This window comes from Akanthomyces muscarius, chromosome 1, assembly GCF_028009165.1.
Source record: "Akanthomyces muscarius strain Ve6 chromosome 1, whole genome shotgun sequence".
Classification (NCBI taxonomy): domain Eukaryota; kingdom Fungi; phylum Ascomycota; class Sordariomycetes; order Hypocreales; family Cordycipitaceae; genus Akanthomyces; species Akanthomyces muscarius.
Window position 1 is genome coordinate 2,950,154 of NC_079241.1, and position 14,797 is coordinate 2,964,950.

Sequence of the window (14,797 nt, forward strand, 5' to 3'; positions counted from 1 at the left end):
CCCACACACAACCATGTTAGGGCTCGCTAACCTTGACCGCACTTCTAGCCAGAAAAATTGGGAAACCACCACTCTGTGCGCCTGGAGACCCCGCCAAGCGAAGCGAAAAGTTCCCATCACGACTCTGCGCCCATTTCGTGCATCTGCGCAACAACACCAACAACCCAACACCCAAACCTCCCCCCCAACGACAAATTATACACAATGGCTGATCGTGGTGGACGCGGTGGCGCTGCTCCCGCCGGAGCCGCTGAGCGCGGTCGTGGTGGTGGCTTCGGAGGCCGTGGCGGCGACCGTCGCGGTCGTGGCCGTGGCCGTGGTCGTCGCGGCGGCAAGGGCGAGGAGAAGGAGTGGCAGCCCGTCACCAAGCTCGGCCGTCTCGTCAAGGCTGGCAAGATCAACAGCATGGAGGAGATCTACCTGCACTCCCTGCCCATCAAGGAGTACCAGATTGTCGACCACTTCCTCAAGGACTCCCTCAAGGATGAGGTCATGAAGGTGCGCAAACACGATCCTGGCATGCTATCGAGCTACGGAAAATACGAAACGACTCGCTGCAAACGACGGTGAACTGTGCAATTGCAATTTAAATGCAGCGAGCGACGACTATTACCAGCTGGATACACTACATGTCAAAAAAACATCAAGAGAACAATTGCTAACGCACATCTCCAACCCACAGATCAAGCCCGTCCAGAAGCAGACCCGTGCCGGTCAGCGTACTCGTTTCAAGGCCGTCGTCATCATCGGTGACTCCCAGGGCCACGTCGGTCTCGGCATCAAGACCTCCAAGGAAGTCGCCACGGCCATCCGCTCCGCCATCATCATCGCCAAGCTCTCCGTCATCCCCGTCCGTCGCGGCTACTGGGGCAACAACCTCGGTCAGCCTCACTCCCTGCCCTGCAAGGAGTCCGGCAAGTGCGGTTCCGTCACCGTTCGCCTCATCCCTGCCCCCCGCGGTACCGGCCTCGTCGCCTCCCCCGCCGTCAAGCGCTTCCTGCAGCTCGCCGGTGTCGAGGACGCCTACACGTCGTCGGCCGGCTCCACCAAGACCCTCGAGAACACCCTCAAGGCCTGCTTCGTCGCCGTCTCCAACACCTACGGCTTCCTCACCCCCAACTTGTGGAAGGAGACCAAGCTGCTCCGCAGCCCCCTCGAGGAGTTTGCCGACTCTCTCAAGGAGGGCAAGCGCATTTAAATGCGTCTTGTCGAGAATCAATGTGGACTCCATCACGGGGTGACGTCGTGATGTGAGGGGATATTTTTCATGAAGGAAGGAATGCGGGAGTCTAAACGATACATGTCTTGTGTGTTCAATTGCATGATGCTTCGCCGATTTTTATAGGGCAAAAAATAACGTCAGGTTCATGGCTACCTTCTGAAATACAAAAAAGTTATTACAATCTTTGTTAATTTGCATGTGATGTGCGTAAGAAAAGGTCTTCATTAACTCTGCAGTTTATGTATCGACATTAAGACGGTCAGTCAAGCAGCATGGCATCGGCGTCCTCCCCGCGTCGCGCCCGAATAGCGGCCTGCGTTTCCGCGCTCTGCACCTCGAGCGGCCAGGTATTCACATCAAAGTACCTCGGCGCCGACTCCCTCCTCAACGGATGCGCAAACGACCACACCGCCTCCCGGCGCAGCACCGTCCTCCCATCCTCGCCCCCCTCAACGCGGCTGCCGTCCCGCGGCACCGGCAGCGGCCAGAGCATGGTCTTGTTCTCCGCCGCCTCGCGCAGGATGCGCCTCCTCACCAGGTCCCTGCAGTACGTCTCAACCTCCAAATCGCTGCCCCCCTGCCCGGCCAGGGCCTCGGGCTCCGCGGCGAGGACCACGTCCCGGTAGCTCGCCACGACGCGGCCGTCTCTGCACTGCGGAATGGCGGAGCGGCTCGTGTCGGCGGCCCAGCGCGCCATGAGCGTGCGCAGGCTCGACGCGTTGGCGGCCTGGCTCGCGGGGTCGCCGGCGAGCCACAGGTGGTAGCGGCTCTCCGCCGCGACCTCCTGCAGTGTGCGGCCGAGGCGGTAGGCGATGCGCCGGAAGAAGATGGCAGTCCGCGCCGCGTCGCCCCGGATCATGTCCTGCTCGACGAGACACTCCTCGACGGTGCGCACGTGGTCCATGTTGGGCATGAAGTGCGGTACGGGCGCCGTGGTGGGCGACATATCGTAGTCGTCTTCGTCCTCGTCGCGGCTCTGCTGGATGCGGAACCTTCTTCGGAGGCCGTCGCTGGCGGGCCAGCGGACGGCTTCCTCGGGATGAACGTCGCCGGGGAAGCACCGGACGTGCTGCACACCATCGACCTGCTCGGCGCTTGGGGGTGTGTTAGTAAAGGTGAATCAACAAGGAGAGGTGTTTGGATGTAGCTTACCGTAACACTTTGAGCTGAGTTAGTTGCGGAATGCGGCTCTTGAGCTCTTCCATGGTGAAGCGATGGCACTTGACCGGCCCGTCACAGTCCTGGTTGACGAGCGCCAGGAACCCACGCATGTCGAAGCGATGCCCGTCTCCGAAGCTGCCTGGTGCAATGGAGCACTGCATCTTTTCCAGTCTCTTGCGTAGCATGGCTAGCTTCCAGTCATCTCTGCACAAGGCCTCCATCTCGCACGCCGCGGACATGTAGTTGAGCGAGGGTTGGCCGAGGAAGCTGAGCCAGTCAAGCTCCTCCTTCTGGAGGCGCACGAACCGGTTATTGACAGTCGGGGAGGAGGCCCCATCGCGGTCCTGCGCAGCAGCTGCATCGGGCTTTTTGAAGGCCATGCCCAGCTTCACGGATGTGTTTACCTCTTCGAGCAGCAGACGCGGTGACCGCCGGGCTGCTCGTTGCAGGCTGGTGCGTAGGTGACGCAGCGTCGTCCAGTCACTCGACATCTTGCGGGCGACTGGATCCAGCAGTAAGCTGGCACTGACAGGGCCGGTGCAGTTTTGAGGGACATTCATGACCGGGAAGCCCGCATGCTTGGTCTCGAGGTCCTTCATGCGTTCCGTTGCCATTTCTCTGGCCTCATCCGCGGCCTCTTCCACATTTGCCCGGAGACAATTATGCCAGCGCGTGTAGGCAAACGGATCTCTGGAATCCTTGAGCGGAACCTCTGTCAACATCATGCTATTAAACGTGATGGGGTCCTTGTCATAGAAATCGCCATCCTCCTCCTCCTCCTCCTCCTCCGCCTTCCTCTTCGTCCCTAGCACCACAGACTGCGCAGCAGCATCTTGCAGCTGGCTAGGCGGTGCGAGCGGGTTACGGATTGTATGCCGGGGCTTCATCACGTCGTCCCACAGCGAGTGGTCCAGGCCCGGATGGTCGCGGTGGAAGTCGTCGAACAGCGTGTGCGCGCGAAACATGTCCACCACCTCGTCCAGCTGCGGCTCCCAGCTCTCGCCCGCGCAGATCTGGAGGAGGTACGCGAGGTACTCTTGGATGTCGGCCGAGCATCTGGCCCAGTGCGGGCTCTGCTCTACGTCGGGTTTCGACAGATGGCTCTTGAGCTTGGCGAGAAGCGATGACGGCGGCTCCAGGAGATGGCCCTTGTATTCCATCAAGCGACCCTCATCCACGCCATTCTCGGCAGCCAAAGATGCCTGGATGGCAGACATGCAGTATTTCTCAGAGATGTCCGAGTTGTGGTCATGGGGCACAATGTCCGAGGCCGGCGATTGGTCAGGAGCAGGGGACGGCGACCGGGGAGGGAGCGTAAAGGTGAGGTGTGTGTTGCTGTGCGCTCCATTGATCTTCGTCTCCAGGGCTTCCAGCTCGGCACGCGTCAGGAATTGCCCTCGTGCGCTCGGCGGCATGAGCGGATCGTCGTCTGCCGTCTGAAACTCCTCAAAAGCCAGCATGGCGCACCGTTCCCGCTCCGTCGGCGGCAAACAAAGGCCACCGCCGCCGTCGCCGCTATCATCTGTGCGGATCCTCTTGGCCTTCCAGTAAGTCCCATCCTCGGCGGCTTGTTGTCGCTGCCTCGGGCGCTTCTTGGAGAGAAGCTTTTGCCCATCGACAGACGATGTTCCGTCGGCCGCCGCGAGGGCTTGACGGACAGCCGGGTCCGGGATCAGGCGCGGGTACCGGCCGCCAAAGATAAAGGCCACTAGCTCCCTGCATTGTTTGTGTCTGTGCAGGAAGGCGTCGAGGGTATTGTGTTGCAGGTGCCGATCGAGGAGCGAGAAGAGCTCCTTGTCGCTGTGGAAGCAGTTTCGGTCGCGTCGTACCTCTGCCGGGAGGTCCTCCAAATTGGTGTCGAAACAAACGCCGATCTTGACTATACATGATCAATGCCGGAACTTGATGGGTGTTTCACTGTATAATCACTTACCAAGGTGGTCGGCGGCTTTCTCCAGAAGCTCTTTTACGGTCTCCGGGCGCTTGGAGAGGAAGCGGGAGACTTTCGTCATGGTCGCGAGGCTTTGCAATCAACCGCTACGCAAGGCGAAGGCAAGAATGATTTTTGTTAAAGATTATCATCTAATTCGCGAGGGGCCATGATCTATTAAAATATTACAATATACTCTGGAAAGGACAGCAACAATGAACAAAGAACAAAAAAGATTGACTCTCCGCACTTGCCAGGTGCACGTCACAAGGCAAACAACTTTTTGTTCACATATAAATATAAATTACAAAATACAAAGCACACAAAGCAATTATTTTCAAACCCCTGCAAGCACCCTTGGCCACTGCCAAATTCGGACGCCAGCCTCAGCAGGACATTACGGGCTTTGTGAAACGGAGGTTCACCATCATAAACTCGGCGTCTATCTGAATGCACGTGTATGCCGTGCCGAGCACCACCATGTGATGTCGCCATACATGAAGAGTGCAGCAACTACAATAATCTTGATGATGTTGTTGCGCCGCGACTCCGAACGCCAGCCACTGCGGATGGAGAGGATGAGAAGGAGACGGGCACCATGTATGCAAGTGTATTGGCCCACCATCGTGCTGCGAGCCATCATGTAGTCGCTGAGTGGCGCGCTCGTATGGACTAGCTGACCCTTGCCACCATCGCGTGTGGCAGCGGCGCGGCGCCGGGGCTGGTTCGGGGTAGAAGACCGAGCAAATTCACCTTTTCACAAGCAGCAGTATCGCAAGTTGATCGTCGAGATGATATTAAAACAGTCATCAGTTCGTATATGAGTTTTTATAGAATTTTTCGCGGTTTTTTCTCACCCGAAAAGAGTGACATTGGCCGCGATCACCAAGACACACCTTTCGGAGCCGGGGCACCGGAGCCACTAAGACCACCGGCTTTCCCCAGATTTCAAACTCCGGGAGCGGCCAAACCTCCGCGAAGCTCCTCCCGCTGAAAATATACATATTCAGCCGCCTGGCATCTCCCCTCCCTCGATCCACCACCCATCCCTCTTGGACAAGGAGAGCGCCTCGAATCGTTTTCTTTTTCCTACATACCAGCCCAAGCTCTCTTCTCATCATGTCGAGCACGGCGATTCACACGGGCACGAGCACCGCCTCGGCGCGGACCACCTCCACGCCCGCCTCCAAGGCATCATCCACAGCCATCCTCACACCGGCCTCGCGGCGCTTCGTGCCCAAGGACCTCGCGGGCAAGCCCATCCCGCACGGCCAGCGCTGGGCGTACTCGACGGCGGCCATTGCGCGCGGCAGCTGGGGCTCGCGGGCCATCAACCTCGTCGTCATGGTGCTGTTCACGCTGTGGCAGCAGTCGCGCGCCGCGCACCGCCTCTACGCGCACCTCGACGCCGTCTACGGCGCCGCGGCCGTCAACGTCTGGGGCACGTTCCTCGTCACGTCCGTCTTCTTCTGGGCCTGGGGCGGCGTCTTTGCCGTCGCCGACCTAACGTCCCGCCCGCGGTGGCTCTTCCAGTACAAGACGCAGCCGTTTGTGCGCGTGCCCGGGAAGGAGTACGCGTGGATCTGCCTCGTCTCGCTGCGGAACCAGGTGCTCGTCGCGCTGCCGCTCATCGTCGGCATGTCGCGCCTCACGCCGCCGCGGCCGGTGCACCCGTCGGCGCTGCCCGGCCCGCTGCAGACGCTGGCTACCGTCGTCTTCGACACGCTGTGCACCGAGGTCGGCTTCTACTACATCCACCGCCTCTTCCACAGCAGGGCGCTGTACACGCGCTTCCACAAGCAGCACCACGAGTTCACGGCGCCCGTCGGCCTCGCGTCGACGTACTGCACCGTCACCGAGCACGTCTTCTCCAACCTCATCCCCAACGCGCTCGGCACCATCCTCGTCCCGCACCACTGGTCCCAGCAGTGCTTCACGTTTCTGTTCCTCGAGTTCGGCACCATCTGCGCGCACTCGGGCTACAACATCCCCGGCCTGCCGTCGAACCTGCAGCACGACTTTCACCACTTTGCGTTTGACGAGAACTTTGGCCCGACGGGGCTGCTGGACGCGTTCCACCACACCAACAAAAAGTATGCAGAGACCATGGGCGAGGCCCTGGCCCGCACGGACGGCGACGAGGAGCGCGCGAGGAAAATGGTGCTGCAGCGCCTCGCGCAGATTGAGGTCGAGGCGGACGAGGCGAAAGCAAAGGCCAAGAAGAATTAGCCTGACCTTTCGAGGTCAGGGGATGTTGGACGGCGTGGATGGCTAGGGTGTTTTGTTTTATTGGGCGCTTGAAACATTTACTGGAGTTTGTGGAAATTGATGATCTCGTGAATGCTATGCTATAAGGTCAGGATGTGTGATATGACTTTTCACCACTCATTCATATAAGAACACATCAGCAATGGAATATTTCGGAACGCTCAAGTGTCTATATCAAGCCATCTATAGTATGCTAGTATGTGCGCTATGATAGTAATTTGTCTTTCAATGGATATATTGTACACACCGCAACTTGCCGTGACATTGATCCAACTCACCACGATATAGATCTACGCTGCCAAAAACAATACAATGATGTGAATATAGCCTGCAAATGAATCATGCCAAAGTATCAAGCTCTACTGCAGCCAATCAGCACAGTCCTCCACGCCTTGTGAGGAGATTGTACTTTGTCTTGTCCCCAAACCTGGACCACAGCACAATGCCACAACCACGCTACACAGTCTTGCTTGTGATTGCCTGTAGAAATACAGAAGATAAGGCGCACGCGCCAAAGAAGCGAGGCAAGCCTGGAAGGGTTGGTCTATGGTTGAGAAAGTTGCACACGCCCCCGTCTGTTTCCAGTCTCACACTTGGACTCGGGAATATTCCAGGACAAGGGAAGGGCAATTCATCTTCTTCAGCCTCGGAAAGCACGCACGGTTTCAGCTCCCCTCTCCGCCGCCAAGGCCACAAGGCCAGGAGAGGCCAGAAAAGTTTCCGAGGAAACAAATAGCTGGATGATGCATGTCAATAGCTGGCGGCGCCGCGCCACGCGACATACTAAGTTCAGTGGGCGCAGACACGGGCGGGAAGCCCGAAGAAAAAGGGCCACCTCAAGACATGTATTATAAACTCTATCGGCCGTTTTATTCAGGTACGTCAGGTACAGCCGAGAGACGAATCCCATTCGAGGCGCCATGTGGGAATTTGGGACAGGCATGCTTGCTTCCCCCTTGACCATTCCAGAAATCGAAAGCGCTGCGCCGCCTCGTCACCCGTGTCGCGGTCGCGCCGCCTGGTCTTTTTTTCTTTCTTTTTTTCTTTTTTCTTTTTTTTTTTTGCCTCTCTCCACAACACCGCCCGAACAGCCGGGCCGACCAGGTGAATGGCGAGACCTCGACTTGCCACTTGAGCTGGCGACGATGTTTTAAAGTTCAGTTAGGCCAATTGCCCACACCTGGCTTGCCTTTGTCTCATCTTTCATGTCATGAGCCTGCGCGGATAAAAAAGGTGACGGAGCTTAAATGTGATTTATACAGGAGGTGTCTCGCCGAGGCTGGAATGCAGCGACTTGGCAGCACTGCGGTTCATGACGGACAAAAGGGTTGGGCGAATAGCTACACTGTGCATCAATCAACTATATCCCAAAAGTGTCATGTACCAGGGCATTGAGCAAACGCAAGTTTTTCTAAATGATTCATGTATAATAAATTAGAGAGAATGTGCGCACTTCATGCACTGGTCTTATAGGTTACCCTACACACCTGCATCAACTTTTGCCTATAGCAAGCAGAGCATAGATATCAACGCCGTTGCAGATTTTCATTAAACGAAAACGAAAAACCCCAGACAAAAAACGACAAAACCACAAAGAAAAAGGAGAGTGGCGATTTTCCAGCCATGGACCCCCCGATCTTCAGCAGTGTCTCGTTGGCAAGCTGTCCGCCGCCTCTCCATTGTTCCTCCTTCTCCCTTGCCTTTGTGCCGGCCCGACCACCGCCCCTTTCCATTCCAAACCACCACCGCCACCACCGGTACCGCCCGAGTACAAACCCAGCTCATTGTGACATGGTGGCTGTCAAAGGAAGGAAAGGACGTCTCTGCTTTACATATTTCTTTGACCCTGTAGTGGCCGAAGAATGCAATCCGGTCTTCTGTCTGATCGACAGGTACAAGGTCTTGTTCCCAATCGCCCATTGTCTGTTTGCTTCTTTGGCCCCCGTCTCTACTAGTAGACAATGCTAGACTCTTGGTCCCATGAGGGCAGGCTGGCTTGTTCACCAACATTCAACCGGCGATGAAAGGACTGGCCGTGTGCGTGCCATGTGGTTTGAGCCCAACGTCTGTCCCGCACCAGACGAGACCGTGAGCACCAGCCAACAAGGCAACATGGCTTCCAATAACATGCTGCCTTGAGCCTAAAATAATCACCGCCATTCGTAATACCAGCACTGCCAGAGCTCACTCGGGCGTGGCCGGCTCGTAATACTCTCCCGCAATCAGGCCAGTGCTGCCGAAATTACATCCTCCACACTCGCGCCATCGCTCCTTGTCTCGTCGCCAATCACATCACACGCTGCACAGTATCCGTACACCCTCCTCACTCTGCACTACTAATTATTATCGACATTCACTTGCATACATCAATAGATTGCCCTTGATAGGATTGTATTTTACTTCTTTGCGCTTATTTTTACAACTACCCATACATTGAACCTGGGGCTCCGCCCTCTCATCAATAGCAATAGCCAGGCACCCCTTGTCCCCAAGGGTGATGCACCGCGCTGCATTGACCGCTTGTAACTTATTAGCCGTCCCCAGTTGAACATGTGCCGTAAGCGTCTCCAAGCCTCCTCAAAATATTGCAGGCATTGGCTGGACCCTGGGCAATCCTTCGCCGGCTGCGACCTAACACTCGGGTATCCTTTTTCGTCCCCTTGGCCGGCTGTTTCATTCTTGTGTTCCATAGCGAGGCTGGCCGAGCCTCCTTGTAGTCTAGTCCTCCCAAAACAACTTCCACGACGGGCCATTATGCTCCAAGCCCGTGGAGGCTCATGTTCCCAAGGAAATGGTGCAGAAATGCAAAATGATGTAACATGCGAAATCAACTCTGCGGGCCAACCGGCCGAATGTCGCAGAGATTTTTTTGTCGGACGCTTTTTTTTTCTTTTGTGGTCGAAAGTTCGACTGGGAAAAGCAAAGGGCGAAAGTAATAATGAAAAGAAAAAAAAACAAAGTCGCTAAATGCCATGACGTAGATGAGATAGATGGAGAATCATTTTGAATGCAGATATGCAATTCGAAACGAGAAAAGAAGAGTAATATGCTGTGCCAGGTCCCGATATTATGTGCGGTCCGGAACTCTGGTGCTTCGGATGCTTTGCCAGCTCAATGCTTGAATGCTTTCATGTGGTATGCAATGCTTCGATGCTGTATGCGATGCTTCAATATTGCATGTAATGCTGGCTGCTGTGCCCTTGTTGCGCCTGTGCTGCATATGTCCCTTGGTTTTGATGCGGTGTGGGAGTGACGGGGCATCGGGGCGGCAACGAAGTGTATACTTCTCTTTGCGCCTGACCGTGACCGTATTGAACACCATCGGGGGTGATGGGGGGCGTCAGGTAACCCTCGAAGCCAGTGGCGGCACCGTGGCCCTTTTGAGGAGTGCTGTAGATGTTGGAAGGCTTGGCAGCGAGCTGCACCTGAGGGGAAGGTGGGTTCGCGCGACGAGCCATGGCAGCCTGCTCAGCCATAAAGTCCGAAAGCTTCTGCGAGACACGAGACAGGTCGGGCGTGGCATATTTGCGGGCCAGCGTGGGAGAGGGTTCACTGAGGTGCTGCGAGAGCGTCAGGAGAGTGACGTTCTCAGTGTGAGCCCACTCGCCATCGTTGACTTCGGGTCGGCCGAGGATTGCGCGGGCGAGGGCAAGCGAGGCACGGGCCATCATCGAGGGCTTGGTCGAGACGAAGTCGCGGTGGTAGAGGGCAATCTCGCAGAGATAGGCAGCCATGTGCTCAACCTCGGCGTCGTCACACTCCTCGGCGGCCATGAGCTGGGTGAAGAAATCGACGGTAGGATGGCCGATGGCCCATTCGAGGGTGTTGAGGACATGCGTCTCCATCTGGATGAACATGCCCAAGTCGTAGAGACCGCAGCACATGTTGTTAAGTTCGCCCATCTGAGGTACACGATCCTTCTTGTCGCCATACTTGGCAGCAATGACCAACGCGGCGCAACCGACAAGCTGGTAGTGGTGCTTGAATACAACCCGTCTAGAGCAGTAGCGGTCCAGCAGGTTGATGGTGAGGAAGAGAGTCTCGGGCAGGAGGGCAAAGGCGGCGTGGGCCTCGACAATGAAATCAATGAGATAGGGTCGCATAAACCACTGAATCTCACGCTGCATGTCGATGAGGTTGGCATCGGGAACGGTCTCTTCCTGTCATCGAGTTAGCAAAAGAGGACAAGGGTGCTGGGCCGCGGCAGAGTTCCGTACCTCCATGGTGGCCATGTGTTGAAGAATATCCTCGAGGTACTCTTCGCCAGCGAGTCTGGAGAGTTCGCCGGCAATCATATCCTGCCGTTGGCGAGCAACCATCTTGGCGGCGTGGCGGGGATTCATTCGCTCAAAGCTGGGCTCGTCCGACTCGATGAAGAAGGAGTCATCGTGGTGGTTGTAGGCCATGATTGCGAATTGAGAATGTCGAGTTTCCCGTGGTATCGAAAAGACGGGAAAGCAAGATGGGAAATCGAGAAATATAAGAGATGGCGTGTGGGTTATGTCTCGGTGGTGGATGCCGTTGGACAAGGAATGGCTGGCAGGTTCTCCAGGAATCTTGGGTAGGCGAGTGCTGTATAAAGAGTGAAACTCGAGCGGCCGGGGCAAAGAGAGAGCCGGTTGCTGGAGGAATTAGAGTATTAGAGAATTATAAAGAACGTGTCGAACTAGTGTCAAGGATAGCCGGCGAGAGAGTTGCCAGGACCATGTAGAAGAGGTGTCGAAAAGAGAGACGAAAGGGTCGGACAAGGGCCGGTTTAAAGGACTCGAGGGCTCTAGAGAATCGAAAACTTCGGTTAGCCATGTCCCCGCTGCAGAACCGCATCTCGGTGGCTTCAAGACATTGCCAGAGGCGAATTTGCGGGGATCGAATAAGTTTCCCCTGGCGTGCCGCTCCCTTGGATGGTAGGGGCAGGCTGGCATGGGAAACTTTCGATCGATTGGCATGAGGTGCCTGCGGGAAAAAAAAGGGCAGGCTTACCAGTTGTGGTGCAGAAGGGACGAGACAATCAAGATGAGACAATTGCACAGCGTGTGGGACCAACGAGTTAACGTCTCCCAGAGCGTTGGCACAGGATTGAAGTCGACCGCGACAGTGGAGACGATGAAGAATGCAGAGGAGGGTGCTCGGCATGCAACTATATTACAATTGGAGACGAGGTTAGCCAGGGGACAGGAGAGTTTAGCGTGGCAGTAGAGGGAAGCGGCCGAGTCGGCCGAGTGGCTGAAGAGTTCAGGTCGCGGTGGTGTTTGAAGTATGTACGTACTATTTGCCGTGGACCTTGGAAAAGGAAGAGAAGGACGAAAAAGAGAAATTGAAGAATGAGGGGACACTAATGCAAAGACATGCAATAGATTTTGCAGAAGGCAGTTTTTTTTGCTAGTCAAAGCAAAAAAACAGGCCAACGGACGGTGCAGACACGAGCAGGTCAGACTCGTGAGGCTATCTCGAGAGAAGGGGTCGTATCGAACGGCGGAAGCTGTCGAGAAGCGAAGGCTAGCGACTAGAGACTCGAATGAATGAGCGTCTAGCAGGAACTAGTCTCGGGAAGGGGTGGGATCGAATCGTTTGTCGAGCGAGTCGATGGATTGAGCCGAAGGGAGGTCTGCGGTGGATGGCGGAAGAGTGGATCGAATTCCGGTTGTCGTGATGACTGGAATTTGGCGAAGCTCCAACTCGGGCGGGCGAGGCAAGACTAGCTTGGCTTTTGGGAGAGTGTAGAGGACGAGTGAAATACCAATCAAGGTATCCTTGGTTCACTTTCTCGGACAGATAAGAAGACGTTGTGGATTCTTCTTTATTAACCTCAGCTGGGAGCTTTCTTTACACGGCGAGGTGGGTGAAGCTAGAATGATTGCCAAGGGGGTTGGAGGGAGAGTCGAGAAGGAGGAGGAGGGAGGGGCCGTCTTTAAAGGATCTCGTCAATCCGAAGGCCAAGATTTCCTGTGAGAGGGTGTCGACCTGCTGTGACGGGGTCAGGGACGAAAGGAATAAAAAGGCGGACAGGAAAACGAATGGACGAGGAGAGGAGAAGACGAGGACGAAGAGGAGGAGGGGAGGTGGGATAAAAGAGAGGTAAGAGGAGGATGGAGACGGAGAGCGAGGACTGGTGGAGGAGAGGCGGTTAGTTTTATTCAGGCGGCGTACGGAGGAGCTACAGCAGGACGCTGTGGCGGGTGGTGCACAGGCGGTTAGCCCCCCAAAGAGAGCAGCTGGAAGGGCTGGGGAGCGAGATTGCAGCGCACCCGGCGCAGCGTCATCAGCGCACAGCAGCCGCAAACCCAGGTACCACTCGAGGTACAGTACAGCGGCGGTACTGGTACTGGTACAGGTACAGGTACAGGTGTAGCAGAAGAGATATTGGGGCCCTCTCTCGTCCCCCTGCTTGCTCCGTCTTGGCCTGGGAGCCAGCAGCCAGCCAGTGGGAAGCCACAGAGCACCGCCAGCCTCGACGCCGCCCTCGTCCTTGCTTGAAGCCTTTTTTTTGGAGCCTTTTTTTGGCGTCGCTGGTCGTGTGGGCTGGGAGGGGGGGCGGCACTACTGCACACAGGGGACCAGGGGAGGGTGTGTTTGCCAGTGGGAACTGGGTGCTGTACGGTAGGGTGGGCGTGCAAACACCTCACGCCCAGGGGGGCGAGGCGTAGCGGACGCAGAGGTGTGAGGCGACCAGGCGTGTCTGTCTGGTGGTGGTGGTGGGTGGTGGGTGGTGGCCCGGGGGCACGAACACGCACACACGCGTTGTGCAAACACTTTGTGCAGCCAGAACCACTCTCCTCATAATAGCGCTCGCTACCTAGGTAGGTGTTCCGTGCCAGCACCAGTAATAAGTACCTACCTAGGTAAATAGGTGGCACGCTGCAACTTTGCATTGTTTCCCCGCTCCGCTCCGGCATGCACAAGGCACCCGGTGGCTCTTGTGTAGCTCACAAGAGTACAAAAATAATTTTCTTCTTGGTAGGGCGGACAAAGAGAACTGGAAAGGCGGTGCAATTAAAAGGAGAGCAATTGGGCATCGGTGATACCGCATCGCATCCAACTCTCGCCCGGGATGCCTGCTTGTTCCTCTTACACCGGCTTTTCCATTGGCAATCGTCTGGATCCCATTGTCCACGTACAATTGCACGCTAATCAATCACAACCACTGGGACGCGACGCAGCGCAGGACACTAACAGACGAGCAGGTGGGAAGGGCGCAACCAACCACTAGGATAGGGAAGAAGGAAAAAGTAGAACCGTAGATACGTACCGATGTAATGGATGCCGCAGATTTTTTCTGAATTCGAGAACAAACGGCTGGGCGTTGTGCGGAGATGTCTAATTGTGTCTGATCGAGTCGTCTGTGTCTCTCAGTCGAGACCCTGCAGCCTGGACGAAGCTGGTTCGCATCCAACCATCAGTAGGGATGACATTAAAACCCATTCCTTTCTTTTGGGGAGTTTCTTTTTTCCATTCTTTGTATCAAGATCCCCTTACCTATATCGAAATTGAATGCTCTGGTAGTTGGCCGTAGTAGGAGAGGCAGGTAGGCGACCAGCCACTAAAAACGCGAGCCTGGGGTGGTTCAACTCGTTTGTGGGGAAATCGAAAAATTTATCCCAAATAAGGTATCGAGAAATTGGTTTATGCGTGTGCACAGGTCAATAGCAAGATGATGGAAAAAAAGTGGATGAGCACGAAAACCTCTTCGTTTGCAGACAAACAGTCAGTTATTATATAGCATGGCAAATTTGATATGCATTCTGGCTTCTATAGCTTAAGTGGCCATTTAGATTTGGGCAAAGCCGTTGCGATTCAGCTGGCCAGGAGCGATTCTTGTTGTGGTGCGCTGTCCTCCTAGTTTTCCCTATTTTTGTTGTTGACGGCCGGCCTTGTTTGGACCAAGAACCGGCCGCCCGGCGCCGCCGCGGGGGTGTTTGTTGCCAAACAGCCACTAAATGACGGTGCTATAGACAGGCCAAACAACCACCACGCCACGACCGCTAGGTACCTAGGCAGTTGAAGCAAAACCACCGCAAACACGACCAAGGTGGTATCGCGACGGCGCAGTTACAGTGGACTCGCCTCGCTACAACGCCAACGCCAACGCCAACGCCCATGCCCAGCCGGCCGTGATAACCTCGCGCGACTGAGACCCAAGAATCCTTCATCACATCTCACAACTGCGACTTTTTTCTTCTCCCCTGGGCCTCGATGCCCTCGATTCCCCTGGCGACCCA

General features: G+C 55.9%; 5 protein-coding genes across 5 annotated transcripts; 2 read left to right on the forward strand and 3 right to left on the reverse strand.

The window, feature by feature from the left end:
* Positions 1–204: 204 nt before the first annotated feature.
* LMH87_005978 (uncharacterized protein) lies at positions 205–1,198 on the forward strand (the record flags this gene model as incomplete). Its single annotated transcript, XM_056203794.1, has 2 exons — positions 205–498; positions 683–1,198. 2 exons carry the CDS (start codon positions 205–207, stop codon positions 1,196–1,198), a joined length of 810 nt encoding a protein of 269 aa, XP_056059216.1.
* Positions 1,199–1,481: 283 nt separating this feature from the next.
* LMH87_005979 (uncharacterized protein) lies at positions 1,482–3,843 on the reverse strand (the record flags this gene model as incomplete). Its single annotated transcript, XM_056203795.1, has 2 exons — positions 1,482–2,316; positions 2,375–3,843. The coding sequence occupies 2 exons, from the start codon at positions 3,841–3,843 to the stop codon at positions 1,482–1,484; spliced, it is 2,304 nt and encodes a 767-aa protein (XP_056059217.1).
* A 1,589-nt stretch (positions 3,844–5,432) lies between these two features.
* Positions 5,433–6,542, forward strand: LMH87_005980 (uncharacterized protein; the record flags this gene model as incomplete). Its single annotated transcript, XM_056203796.1, has 1 exon — positions 5,433–6,542. The coding sequence occupies one exon, from the start codon at positions 5,433–5,435 to the stop codon at positions 6,540–6,542; it is 1,110 nt and encodes a 369-aa protein (XP_056059218.1).
* Positions 6,543–9,748: 3,206 nt separating this feature from the next.
* On the reverse strand, positions 9,749–10,987 carry LMH87_005981 (uncharacterized protein; the record flags this gene model as incomplete). The annotated part of the gene is made up of 2 exons (XM_056203797.1): positions 9,749–10,741; positions 10,799–10,987. The coding sequence occupies 2 exons, from the start codon at positions 10,985–10,987 to the stop codon at positions 9,749–9,751; spliced, it is 1,182 nt and encodes a 393-aa protein (XP_056059219.1).
* A 350-nt stretch (positions 10,988–11,337) lies between these two features.
* On the reverse strand, positions 11,338–12,841 carry LMH87_005982 (uncharacterized protein; the record flags this gene model as incomplete). The annotated part of the gene is made up of 5 exons (XM_056203799.1): positions 11,338–11,355; positions 11,562–11,718; positions 11,848–11,913; positions 12,409–12,542; positions 12,827–12,841. 5 exons carry the CDS (start codon positions 12,839–12,841, stop codon positions 11,338–11,340), a joined length of 390 nt encoding a protein of 129 aa, XP_056059220.1.
* Positions 12,842–14,797: the final 1,956 nt, after the last annotated feature.